The 14,119-nt window shown below is 40.1% G+C and overlaps 1 protein-coding gene across 1 annotated transcript in view; it reads right to left on the bottom strand.

Moving 5' to 3' along the window:
- Positions 1 to 14,119, bottom strand: part of MED12L (mediator complex subunit 12L) — a 201,523-nt gene that overhangs the window by 34,032 nt on the left and 153,372 nt on the right. The window contains 8 exon segments of the mRNA XM_048507092.1: positions 1,815 to 1,926; positions 4,047 to 4,208; positions 4,471 to 4,661; positions 4,774 to 4,848; positions 7,496 to 7,684; positions 9,682 to 9,881; positions 11,222 to 11,335; positions 13,479 to 13,574. Coding sequence (XP_048363049.1) covers positions 1,815 to 1,926; positions 4,047 to 4,208; positions 4,471 to 4,661; positions 4,774 to 4,848; positions 7,496 to 7,684; positions 9,682 to 9,881; positions 11,222 to 11,335; positions 13,479 to 13,574 — 1,139 coding nt within the window.

The raw sequence follows: 14,119 nt of genomic DNA, 5'->3' as shown, positions 1-14,119 counted from the left end.
AAACCTGGCTAAGACGGTAGTGGGGATTCAACCCTGGTGAACTGGGCTTGTTTCCCCACTCCTACACATAAAGCATGTTGGGTGACCTTGGACTAGACACAGTTCTCTCAGAACTCTCTCAGCCCTACCTACCTCACCAGTGTCTGTTGTGAAGCGGGGAAAGGAAGGTGATTGAAAGCCACTTTAAGACTCCTTTTGATAGAGAAAAGGGGTATGAAAACAACTCTCCTCCACAGTAAGGTGAGCAAGGTGGTAGCCTTGGATGACAGTTTGGACAGTGGCAGAAACCTTCACTATCACTGCTTCACTGTTACAGCTGTTGTGGTGTTCCTCATCAAGGAGCCACAGCAGCTCATGTTCCTTCCTTCCTTGCTCTCCAGGTACCTTTCAAGATATCAGAGCAAACCACATGTGCCCAATGGGGCTTGCTAAACTGTCACAAGATATGGTTTACTTGAACTGCTATTAAAAGGTGCCTGAAGAATGGGTGGTGGCCAGGCAGTGAGATTCAAGGGTGGAAATGGGTTCCTTAGTGTGCTCAGAGAGCTAGGTCTGTGAGCCCATGAAGTTTAAGGTTTCTGTTTCTCAAAAGGCAGTTCTCCACCCTGAATCCTTCACAGGGTGAAGTAGGTTTCAAAAGTAGGTTTGCAATTAGGAAGGGCAATTATAAGAAAAAGAAGAAATCTCATTAAACATACACAAACCTGGTACACCATAGAAGCCAAGAGCAAAACTAGGTGATAGTCCATGAGTCAGATTGTAGAATGCTGCATGCAAAGTTTGAGAATGGGGCAGCTGAGGCCATTTTGGGATGGGAAAACAGAAGGAGAGTAAGACAGAAGGATCTCCTCTTCCATGTCATCGTCCTGATCAAAACTGGACCCTGCGGCACTTAGAGAAAGAAGTTCTTACAGCTTCCATCTAGCTGTGTATCATTTACTTCAGCCCTAAGAGAATTAGCTGCAATCTGAGAAGTACTCAGGAAAAATTAACTTCTGTCAGGAGCCCATTATATCATCTTAGGCAAAATGCTCTTTCTCAGTCCTTTGAGTTAGGTCTCATAGATCTGTTCCATTAATAATGCTTTCTCCAGGTGCAAGACTTTGGGACACGGGAAGGCTCCTTGAACTGGAAGAAAGCACCACCATTAATGGAATAGGTCCACAGAATTCACCCTTCCCCCAAATCTTTAATTTGGAGATAATAAGTACTGGTCTACATGACAGGCCAGTACACATTGCAGTATATGACAAATACAACAAGTTAGTGTGCACGAAATACCTTGAGCAATGAAAATGTTCTTTGAATGCTTGTCATCGTTATTATTGTTATGCTCAAAACCTTTACTCAAAACATTAGACTCAGTGGCTAGTTCTTTGGTAGTGTAGATTTAAGCGCATGGTTTCTATTTCAATTTTCTATTTATTTGCATTTATACTCTACCCTTTACTACAGTCTCAGGGTGGGTTACATAAAACATTAACAGCAAGAACTTGCATTAAAATTGGACTCGCCAAAAGTTTCTTACAGGATCTCAGTTACAAAAACATGGAGAGACCAGAACTATTGGTGTCAAAAACACTACAGTTTGTTTATGGAATGTGCTGTTTTGGGGCTGGTACTTATTTTAATCATAAATGGGAAATTTGGGAGATTTCAAAACTTGAAGGAATGTTCCACCATTGCTCTGTCATCATTAGTTTCCAGAAACTGGTAAGGAATACTTTTCAATTTTGTTTCCCATCAGCAGGGAATCCATTAGTATAATTGATCTACATCAGATGTAGAGTATAGAGCTATCTGTTTATTTTTACCTGATTAACTTGATTTTGTAGAGATGTGAGAAGCCCTTCTCGCTGCTCATCCTGTCCCTTAAGGCAAGTAAGAACCAAAGAAAGGAAAGGTTGCTGACTCAAAAGAGACATGCTTTAAAAGAGGCAGAGACAAGATTTGATTAGTAGTGTTATTTTGATACATCCAGTCTCCAACCCCTTCCTTCCCTTTATGCTTCCCTGAAAGGGTTTGTTCCCATAAATCTCAAAACTGTTTTACTGGGAGTCTCCGAAGCTCAGTAGTAGAGCATCTCTTTGCATAAGAAAGCATTCAGGTTCAACCCATTCTAAATGGTTTTAGGTAGGAGGCACTGGTAAAGTCCTTTCTCTGCTTGAGATCCTTCACATCTGCTACAAGTCCTGGTAGACAATATTTACTCCAATAGACCAATGGCCCAGCTCAGTATGAGGCAGCATGTAGTTCAGTAGCAAGCTGAAGCCTTATTGTTTCATTTCGTTTTCTATACCGCCCTATTCCCAGAGGACTCAGGGCTTTTATTAGGCCCATAGTTTTCTAACTGCCTACTAGTGAACTATACATATCTCAGGAACAGAACTGGAAAGATCCATAAATGCAAACAAACTTTTCCAAAAGTTTTTTCTCTCATTACTGATCTTCCTTTGCAATGAGAAACATCAGAGAGTTGTCACATGTGTGGCCAATGTAAAATGATGCACCTTTAAATGCATCAAAGCCGTCTCTGAAATATCCAAGGTTCCATGGCAGACCAATTAATGTAGAAAAGGTCCTTTGAATGTAGGATGTTTGAAACAGGCAGTTGAACACATTAATAAGCCAATATTAGAGACAGTCACATAGTTGCAATGGGGCGGGGGAGAGCGCCCCAGGCACGTGCTATTGAGGTCACACTGGGGCAGAAAATCGCCCCCACACCCCTCCTTGCCCTGCCCCAGAGCAGTCTGCCCCCCCACCCCCGGAGAGCTCTGCAGGAGTTGGAGCTCGCAAGGTCTCCTGGGAAGTGCAGTTCCCACCAGGCTGCTTTTTCAGCCAGCTGCTCTTTGCAGCCAGCTGAACTAAGGTAAATGGGGAGGGGCCTGGGGGCGTGGCCCAAGCACCATCCCCCCCGCCCCCATGCCACTGCTCAGAGAAATGACCAAAAAGTCACTCAAAAACATGTACCCTATATCCTGGCTCATCAAAAACAGTTTTTTTCCACGTATTTTCACCTTCTGAAATGAACTAGTTGTCTCCACATGTTAAAAGCTTCCCCCTCCCCACCAGTGGCAGAAGATGAGGAAGTTCTCTTTCATACAAAACAGAAAACTTCAAGACACTTTTGCTTTCTATTCCTGATTTGTCTGTGGCATGTCCTCGGTAAATTTAACCCAAAGAAGTGTATAACACTCCTATTCAGTTCAGAAGACCAATGATATCAAGCCTTGCTAATTAAATAATGCTATTGAAGGATCAGTACTTTGCCAACCTAAGAGTTAGTCTAAAACAGATTAGGGTTAAAATATGGTTGTGATTGAAACTGGCAATCAAGAAGTGGAATATGGAGGGGGGGGGAGGGAAAGAAAGCAGGAAAGGTTAAATTTTCTGAGGAAGGTTTCTGAATTTAGACAAGCGTGAATTCATGCAGAAAAACTGGAACTTTACAGTATTATCTCAACCATTTTCTACTAATTCGAGTGAATGCATCTGTAAATCACACCTATAGTTGTCAAACCGACAGGGCTTTGCTTGACAGGGCAGCCAAATTTCATATGAAAACAACACACTGTAAAATACATATTTCACTTTGAAAATGGCTTAGTAATTGTAGTTGTGATGAACACTTGACATTTAAAGTACTTAAGATGCTACTTGTACTGAATTATACAGGGACTTGGTATAATTTTTTGACATGTGGCATTTCCAAGAGCACAAGAGGTGAGATTTAAAAAGCAGACCCTAGTCTACAAAAGCCTATGCTACAATAAATCTGTTAGGTATCACAAGACTCTTCTACTGTTTTGTTTTACAATAAATTCTACTGGGTTTTTTTCTTAACTGCATCTAAATAGACCCAATGGAATCACTGTTAAGTTTTTGATAAAATAAATCTTCACTGCATGTCAGGAATAATGATTTTTGCAAAGCAATCATCTGACAAATTGTTTTCTAAAGTGAATGAACAAGCCTCCTTAGCCAGTCTATATATCAAATATAATTACTATAAGTTGAACTGATATTTTCCTAGTCAAATCTACCTTTTTTGCTTCTGCCTGTCTCTCTCCTTCTTGGAAGATGATCCCAAATGCTGGCCTTTCTCTAGCTCTTCTCCAGCAGCTTTCAAAACTCTGCCTTGAACAGAAGTTGGCAGCTTTGCGATCAGGGGAGCCACTAGCCACACACCTTGCCGTTCAGAAGAACTAAAAGTATGAAATATACAAGACTTAATTTAAGCAACATCGTATTAAATATCATTCTCAGTAACTGCTTTGGAGTATAGAAGCAGATTGTCTGACAGCCTATGGATGAAAAAAAACTTTAAATTAAACATGTTATTTCCAGATACTTAGAACTAACACCACTACAGATGTTAAAAACTACAAGCAGCAGCCTACAAATCTACACCTCTCTCAAGTACATAACGTTTCAATTCTAGTCATCAAAAAAACCATTCAGATTTACCTGAGGAATGTCTTTTTATTGTTCTGCCTTGTAATATTTGTGTCAGCATTTCCAACAGAGATTGGATTGAAGAGGCCTATACCAGAGTTAGAAGAGTTATTGTTTAGATCAGCGGATTGCTGGAACACCTCTATTGTCGCCTTTGCAATATTATCCAACAAGCTGTTCATTTCAGCCACAGACCCAGAACCCTACAGTGAAACATAAGTAAACTAGCACATTCATGGCATGTTTTTCTTGTATACTAGGGTAATTTTTTAAATGTACTCGACTGAGTGAAACAGTAAGCAAGGAAACACTCACTGGCTCCTTCATGCACTGTTTGATCATCAGCTGTAGTTCTAGCCATGACTGCCTGAGGGTCCATTGCTCCAAGTTCTGTGCAAAGAAGGGAGAGAATATTTCTTTCAAAAATAATTCCTTCTCTCTAAATAATTCAGTTTGGGTCGTATCTATTCTTCACGCAACATCGGTGAGACACATCTTGTTCTTTTCTGCTGGCTACTTTTGGACATTTGTGGATTTGGCCGTTCAGTTCAAGCAGGGATTCCCCACAGAACTCCACTGAGAAAATGTTTATTTCCTGCCTGAAAATGTTATATTTATGTCATGTAGAATGGACCCAAGTTGTACATTTGCCTTCTGTTCCCAGGAACAGACAATGTTTCATCTGTATTGTCGAAGGCTTTCACGGCCGGATTAAACTGGTTCTGGTGGGTTTTCCAAGCTGTGTGGTCGTGGTCTGGTGGGTCTTGTTCCTAACGTTTTGCCTGCATCTGTGGCCGGCATCTTCAGAGGTGTATCACAGAGGGAAGTCTGTGTGTAACAGTGTGTAACAGACTTCTCTCTGTGATACACCTCTGAAGATGCCAGCCATAGATGCAGGCAATCCACCAGACCATGGCCACACAGCCCGGAAACACCACCAGAACCAATGTTTCATCTGGTGTTCCTTCACTGATTCCCCTTCTTTTGTATACATTTTAGCTGTCTATATGTTTTATTTTATTATAGTTTTAATTGTTTTTATTCTGCAAATATTAAACCTTTTTCATGTTTTTGATTGTTCCCTGCCTTGGGAAACCTAAGCTGCATGGAAAAGTGGCATAAAATATTTAAAATAAATAAACACATAACAAGGGCTACAGGACATGAGTTATGCAGGTAAACGTACAACAGTAGACTTATTGCTCCATGGAGCATCATTTTCTGTCCTCCTGCCCCCATTTTTTGTTTTTTTTTAGCTTGTTTCGATTTACTTCACCAATTTCATCACCTAAAATGAATCTTCAACTTGTTATTATAAGATTACCATGTCTTATTCTGTAGCCAAATGAAGAGGTCTATGGTACTAAAAATCTCACTCACTCCTTTGTGACAATTTGATAAGTCCCAATAAAAGGATACTGTACTACTGTTGGTATTGGAATTTCTATGGGCTCATGAATCTACATGCAATCTTTGGTTGCTTTGGGAAATACCAAATGTAGATATCAAAGAGACATGTTCATCAAGAGGAGGAAGAGGATCTTTAAATGGGCTTTTGATTGTGAGGGGTTAGTCATCCTCCAATCACTGTGTAATATTATTCAGTTTGGTTTCTTTTAACTCCACCTAGTGCACCACCTAAAATTGATCTCCTGCTTTTCCTAACATAAGCAAACTTACGGTTTTCTTCTGCTTTCTGCTTTATAAGGGATTCACATGTTCGGAACAGTTTTGAAAAGACATCCAGTTCACTACTTGTTTTTATATTTTCAAAAAGAATTTGCACCCACATGGTTTCTTTGTTCCACCTGGGCTTACTAACTGGAGTGGTATTTTTGGACCATCTATGTTCATCTACCAATTACCCACTTTCCAGATTTTCTCTTGCTTTGCTCTGATCTTTCCAGAAATAAGGTAGGTACACCATCTGGGCAGGTTCTCAAATCTCCTGCACACATCATTGCCACTTTGTTGAAGCCGTCCCCTCAAAGCTGCCATTTTTCTTGACCTGCCACTGGAAGGTTTCTGGTTTTCAAACATTTATAGCATAGGTGTCAAACTCATGGCCCTCCAGATGTTATAGACTACAGTTCCCATCATCCCCTGCCAGCATGATGCTGGCAGGGGATGGAGACTGTAGTCCATAACATCTGGAGGGCCGCAAGTTAGACACCTGTGATTTATAGCATCATAATTCTATTGGAAACAGCAACCACCAATTTATTTTAAGGAACTGGTGAAAAGCCTTCTGGTGGTATAGCAGGGGGAAATGAAAGCTGCAAGAGGATGACCAAGAAAAGTGCACAAGAACTCCCTTGTGGATACTGTGTTGTTTATGCATTCCTTGGTATAGTCGCTGCCTTTATGTTGCTGCACCTAAATACATTACCATCTAGAGCAGGGGTGTCCAACTCTGACGTTTCAGATGTTCATGGACTACAATTCCCATCAGCACCTGCTGGCATGGCCAGTTTGCTGGGGCTGATGGGAATTGTAGTCCATGAATACCTGAAGCACCAGAGTTGGACACCCCTGCTCTAGAATTTTGCAAGGGATGCATCTTGAGATACTTTGGCTTCTGATTTGCCACTGAAGATCTCGTTCACTACGTAGATTAAAATAACATTGTTTCAGTGGCAGCTACTACCAGTGTTGGTTTTCTCCTCTCACCCCTCTTCTCCAGTGTATTTTTAATTACCCCTCTTCTTCCCTGCACTTAGGCATCCTCTGTGTATGTGTTTGTGCATGCCCACCACCCTGTCTCAAAATTCTGTCTCCGGGGACCCTGTTCTAAACACTACACAACATTAACACTTGCAATATCAATTATGCTTGCAATACATCCTCTAGTTGTTTTTAAGAGCTTCTCCATAGTGCATTGAAACATTTTCTTCTCTCCCCTGCCTAATCTTTTTCTTTGCACTGAATATGCAGCCTGATGAAGACTTTTAGGAACTTGAAATCTTACTTCTATTTTGCAATTTTTTGGTTGGTACTAATAAAGAAGGAATTTCCATACTATTTTTTTCAAACTTACCTGAAGGATACGCTTGATATGTTGCCTTTGAGGATTGTCACCCTCAACACACTCTTTAACACCATGAGGATAACAGATAAGCTGCAACAAGGTCCGTGCTTGCTTGTTTGACAGGACTGGATCCAAGATAAGATCTTTATCAGTGCAGAGCCTCTCTGGTTCTTTCAAGCAGTGTTCTCCCACCCACTCCTATCAACAAAGAGTTAGACAGATAATGCAACCATTAACATATTCCACATCCAGGATTTTTCCACTTCAAATAATTACTAAATGCAGTGAATCTTGTTTATTGTATTGAAATAGGATGGAATTTACTATTCGATGCAATAAAAATACTACAAAGAAATTATTTTACATCACAGTAAACTGAATTGTTTTGACCTAGATGATCCAGACTAGCCTGATCTCATAAGAGCTTGCAAGTTAAGCTAGGTCAAGGTAGGACCTAAGGAAGTCCAGGGCTGCTACCCAGAGGCAGGCAATGGCAAACCAACAATGTTTGTTTCTTGTTTTGAAAATCCTATGGGGTTGCCATAAATTGGCTGTGACTTGACAGTACTTCACATACAAAAAACTCAGATTAATGTGCAGCATTGGCTTTTACCCAAACAGATGTTCTCAGATACAGGAGGTGAAAATTCCACTGTATTTATCAGTTTGGAATGAAAATGACAACTTTTGTGTTTTTAAATCGTCTAACACCTACATTTTTATAAATATATCTTCCTTGTAATATAATAATTCTCATCTAAATGCTCAGTAGAATAGGAGGATTCTTATCGCAGTAACAATTTAATTCAATCTGGGTTGATTCAAAATGGGTTTTACGGCACAAGTAAAATGGTGCAGTAGTAAGATAATGGCTTTCTATCCCACAAGGTACCCTTATCCCATGTTCTGGACCTTTAGACATTAATTCTCAAATTAGTCTGTCTGTGGAACTCAGTAGAGTCGCCTGTTTGTTATTGTTAAGGCTTCCTTGAGGAACTTATTAAGTTCCCTACTTCCCTATGTGGTACGCCAAATTGTTCCTTGATTACTCTCAGCTAATGTGTGAACTGGTTTTTTTTACTAACAACAGGTAACATCAGAAGTCTGATAGGCAATGGTAAATTTGTGGCAGCTCATTTACACCCAACCTGCAAGTCATCACTTATTCTTGGTTTATGAACATGTGTGTGTCAATTGGTCTTGATGTTCTCCTTGCCATTTTGTTCAGTTTTTGGTTTAAGAAGGGAAAATGCTGCATCTGTTTTGCTCCCACCCAACGTTGGAGAGTTTCTGCATACAACCATGAAAATATTTATGAGATTAAATTTATTGTATGCAGCCATATGCCATAACAACACAAAAAGAAAAGTTATATAAACTCACAGATATTTACTTGTGAATCGGGGCGGGGGGAGTCAGAGGGGACAAATGACCAAGGCACCACTTGCTTGGGTCATGTGGGGAGTGCATTTTGGCCCTCTGATCCCTCTCCTCCCTCCCCCTGCCCAGCAAATGTTTTCCTCCCCTGAGTGATGCTGGGGTTAACCCCACCCCCAGTGTGTTGCCAACCAGCACAGCTCAGAGGAGGAAAAGGTTCATTAGTGAGTTATTTTGCGGTTGCAGCAGTAGTGGGGAGGACAGCAGAGCGAGTTCAGTGGTGGCAGTTGTGGACTGGGTGCAGCAGTTGAGGCAAGCCCTGGGTTCCATTTTGTGGTGTTATGCCGCTGCAGATATTGGCATAAAATTAGTATAACATGTAAATTTAAAATATAGGTTAAAATACAAAAAAGTCTCAAATAAAATAATAGAATAAGGTCATCAAAAGATACTAATTTACAAAGTTACTATTCTTTCTGGATACATGTTTCATGCAGGGATTGATTATTTAACTTGTAGCTTTCTAGATGCCAAGGCAACAAGTGATACTCTATCAGAGATGAATAGGTCAGAATCTGATAACAAAAAGAGCTTCTCTAAATTGGACTGGAAGGTTACGCTCAATAATATCTGGGCCAGACATTTAACCCTGGGCTCTTTATACAGGAGACAGAATAAAACATAGTGTAATAGATCTTCTGGGACAGGTGCAGAGGTGCAAGGCTATTGGGACCTGAGAGAAAATATTTATGAGTCATAGCTATTTCTAAGGGGAAAAAATCTATTTCCACCCAAAGGAAACAAGGATCACATGTTACCTGCTGACATATCGATCTTAGAACATATCTGGCATATTCACTGAGACTAGCAGTTTCTATGGAAACAGGTTTTTCACAGGATTTCAAAGGATTTGAGGCACTATCCCACATCTCATCATTAAGGTCATCTAACAATCTTTGTACAGAGTAATCTGATTTCTTCAAGGATGGGATACTGCTGTTTCCGATTTCAGCATCACCTATAGAACAGAAGTAGCATAAAGATGGATAAGTGTTCGTAATAACACAGTCCTGAAGATATTCTTGTAGTTAAGGCCAGAAACACAAGGGAACAGCTGTTGGTCATAACTATAAAGATTATGGAGTAGATCAAAAGACTGGTCTGGTCTCTCAATTAAACGTGCCAAATGGCAATCCAGACAGCCAGATGAGTAAAGCCTTGGAGAACAAAGCAGTAAAAGACTAATGTGGCCTGTAGTAGATTTGAAAAAAATATAATTAATACCAATGGATATAATCTGTGTCTGAGCTCAGGTGAGAATAGGAAGAGAGTCCAACTAAATACAGAAGTGAAGATACACTTCAAAAGTGGAGTATTTTCACTTTAATTCAACAGAAAGTCATAGGCTCATTCCACACATGCAGAATAATGCACTTTCAAACTGCTTTCAATGCTCTTTGAAGCTGTGCGGAATGGCAAAATCCACTTGCAAACAGTTGTGAAAGTGGTTTGAAAATGCATTATTTTGCATGTGCGGAAGGGGCCATAGATGTGGAAAAAGATGTAATCACTACTTTTATATTCTTGGTTATGATCAAAGTAGTGAGAATAAACTACTGCTGCTTTTACTTTTTTTTAATGCAAAAGCATACATATTTTTGTAAGTGTTTGAAGTTAAAAGATCATTAGTTAGCGAAAAATATGAGCCCTATCAGGTGAGACAGATGGCTACTGTTGCAAAATGGTTTTGAAAACCTATCAACATGGGAGTCTGAATTGATTATCAGCTCCTTATTAGCAGAGCCTCTTGTCTAGTAAAACCTGCCTACTTTCAATAAGAAGTAATTAAGCAGCTTCAATAATTTCTCTAATTATTTTGTAAAAAAAAAATCAGTGATTTATATTGTAATATTTTGGGTAGAAAAAAGTAAAGTAATACTGTCTCACATATTACTTGAATCTATGATTCACACTGGATAGAACTGTTTGGTGAGAATGTAAAAGGCTTGTGGCAAAGAACAGAGTTTGCATGAAGGACGTCTATAAACAAACTCATGACAACTTCAGATAAAAGATCTTGCATACCTAGTATTGTAAAGGTCCCAAGATCTTCCCAAGCCATTGAAAAACACAGTCAACCAAGCTAAAAGAGTCCATGTGCTAACTCTGTACAAAGCACGATCACCTGGCTTTACATGTTTTCAAGTTAAATGTGACTTGAGCAGCATATGTGTATACACACTCCCATTATAAACCCACCTCCCAGTGTAATCTCTTTTTTGTAAGTTACTGGATTTCTCCCACCTTGGCTGGGCATGGAATGAAGAACTTTACATATAGCATCATACATGACCTTACCGAGCATCATTATGGCTTTTAGAACAGCGAACACAGCTCCAACCTCTATGCTGTTGTGAGCGGCGGATAAAAGGTGACGATCACAAGATGACTGAATTCCTGGGGAAGATTTTTCTAAAGAAGAAGAAAATGAGTATGCAATGGTAACCTGACTGAAAATTACACAGAGACCTTAACGTTGAATACACATCAATGTAAAATCATACCATGTCAACATCAGATCTGCTTGTAACAAGAAAGCGTCTCAGACACACCTTTACAAAGGGAAAGACTCAACTGTTGACACTCTGGCTCATTCCGCACATGCAGAATAATGCACTTTCAAACTGCTTTCAGTTCTCTTTGAAGCTGTGCGGAATGGCAAAATTCACTTGCAAACAGTTGTGAAAGTGGTTTGAAAATGCATTATTTTGCGTGTGCGGAAGGGGCTTCTATTACTTGGGTTACATGGCAAAGTCTTTCATTCTAGGTTCAAAAAAATTAGGAACATCTCTGCATTTGAAATTCCTACGAACATACAACTATTCCACTCATCTAATCTCACACATTCCCAAATCATTCTCTACTCCTACCCTGTTCATCTTTTCTTCAGTTTTTACACTGTGTTCATAGCCCCATATGCTTGCTGTTTCAGTGCAACTGTGTTTATACTACACTATACTACACTTGCTGGCTATGAGATGCCATGCTGCCCTGTTCAACACAAAACAGCCCATCAAACCAATTCCGCAGAAGGAGAACAAAACCTTTTCATTGTTTCCAGTCTCAATGAAAGATGGGAAAAGGAATATATCAGCTCACATATTGCCAAGACAAACAGCTAAGTAGCCTGCACTGTTGTGCTGGTGGTGTCACTGTCTGCCAAAATAGCACAGCAAGACAGGAAGCATTTATCTGGGTTGCCTCAGCAACAAAGAAACAAATTTCTTCATCTCTACTATCACTGTATTTATGCTACCCTAAATAAATGTCAAAAGGAGAGTGCTCGGGTGGGTATAAACATCTTGGCAAAAAACCAACACCTTAGTTTGGGTAAACACTGTCTACAACAACAGTGGTTTCCACACAGTTCAAATATAACAGGCTGAGGAAGCTATTTATCCCATTTGGGGGAAAACTTTGCACAGGGTCCTTCCCCAAAATGGGTTCAGTACGTTATATTTCCCTCAACCCAGGTTTTACAACAATCACTAAACTAGCTATCTCTATGGAGAAACCAAAGTAGCCACAGCAAGCTGGACTGCTTGCAATTGCTTCCTGGAAGGGTGAAATCTCTCCAGTGTGAAGGCAAACAAGGGGAACCGGGTTCATTAGTAAGCTGTTATCAGCATGCTGTGCAGAAACCACCAATGGAGGGGCAGCTTTCTTTACAATAACTTTTCTGGACTTCTGTAAATAATTCAAGATTTAAAGTACCGTAAGGAAACATAATGCACGTACTAGCTTTGATTCTAGTGATGCTAGTAGTATGCAGGTTGAACATACAAGTCTGAGCTTTGAGCGTATACTTGAAGGCCTGAGGGGCAGGGGGGCAGAAACATTTGTGTGGTACCCATTTTTCCAAGGTTTTTTTTTCAATTTGTACAGTAGAAACATTAAAAAAATTGGGGAACACCAAAAAAAGCTCCTCTGAATTTTTTAAACTTTTTGAACTGGTGAGATGATTAAAATGTTTTAAACGATAAAGGCAGTCGCTATGCACACACATCATGATGTTTACCGGTAAGAAAGAAATCCTGTGCCCCTCTCCATGAGCAGAAGGAAATATTTCTTAACCACAATAAAGAAAAAGCAAAAACTTTTACACACATACACAGGCATGAGAGCCAGCGTGGTGTAGTGGTTAAGAAAAGGTGGATTCTAATCTGGAGAACCGGGTTTGATTTCCCACTTCTCCACCTGAGTGGCAGAGGCTTATCTGGTGGACCAGATGTGTTTCCACACTCCTACATTCCTGCTGGGTGACCTTGGACAGGTCACAGTTCTTCAGAACTCTCTCAGCCCTACCTACCTCACAAGGTGTCTGTTGTGAGGAGAAGAAGGGAAAGGAGCTTGTAAGCCACCTTGAGTCTCCTTACAGGAGAGAAAGGTGGGATATAAATCCAAACTCTTCTTCTTCTATATGCCCCATACATAGAGCAAGGTCACTCAGTACAAAAGAAACTGCTACACATGTATGTATTTAAACCAAAGATGTTGAAAAGGAGGGACTGGGGGTAAAATTCAGGTCTCCAATAAATGGATCTGAAATGTGTACCAGTTGATAGAAAGCAAGCTTCAGGAGTTCTAAAGAGATGCAGCAGAAGCCGACATGTCATCCTTGCCCCGGGCTCAGCATCTGGATCACCACAGGCTGTAGATAAAGGATGGAAGCATTTCTTTATTTTGCTTATTAAAATGTTTATACCATGACTTTACTTTGTGGCTCAAAATGGCTTACAATTCCAAATTAAAACCATATACAATATAATATAATAAAACCCCATTAATCCCTCTCTGTAAGAAAATGTTTGCAGCTTAGACTCTAGTATAGGACATAGGACATAAGGCAGCCTTGCGGCATCACAGTATAGCAAACTTAATTTCTGGGGTGCTGTGTGGTTTCTGGGCTGTATGGCCATGTTCTAGCAGCATTCTCTCCTGATCTTTCACCTGCATCTGTGGCTGGCATCTTCAGAGGATCTGATAGTAGGAAAGCAAGTAGAGTATATATACCTGTTGGAGTGTCCAGTGTGGGGGAAAGAACCATTGTCTGTTAACAAGTAAATGGTGCAATTAGCAAGCTAGATTTACATGTGTTGAGTGGTATCCACCCATTAGCATGTGAGTAACAATGAAGATAAAAATGAGTAAGTAAGTAAGTAAGTAAGTAAGTTAGTAAGTTAGTAAGTAAGGAAG

Source organism: Sphaerodactylus townsendi, linkage group LG08, assembly GCF_021028975.2.
Source record: "Sphaerodactylus townsendi isolate TG3544 linkage group LG08, MPM_Stown_v2.3, whole genome shotgun sequence".
NCBI lineage: Eukaryota > Metazoa > Chordata > Lepidosauria > Squamata > Sphaerodactylidae > Sphaerodactylus > Sphaerodactylus townsendi.
Note: the sequence above shows the minus strand (reverse complement) of the source record. Positions and strands in the feature narration are given on the sequence as shown.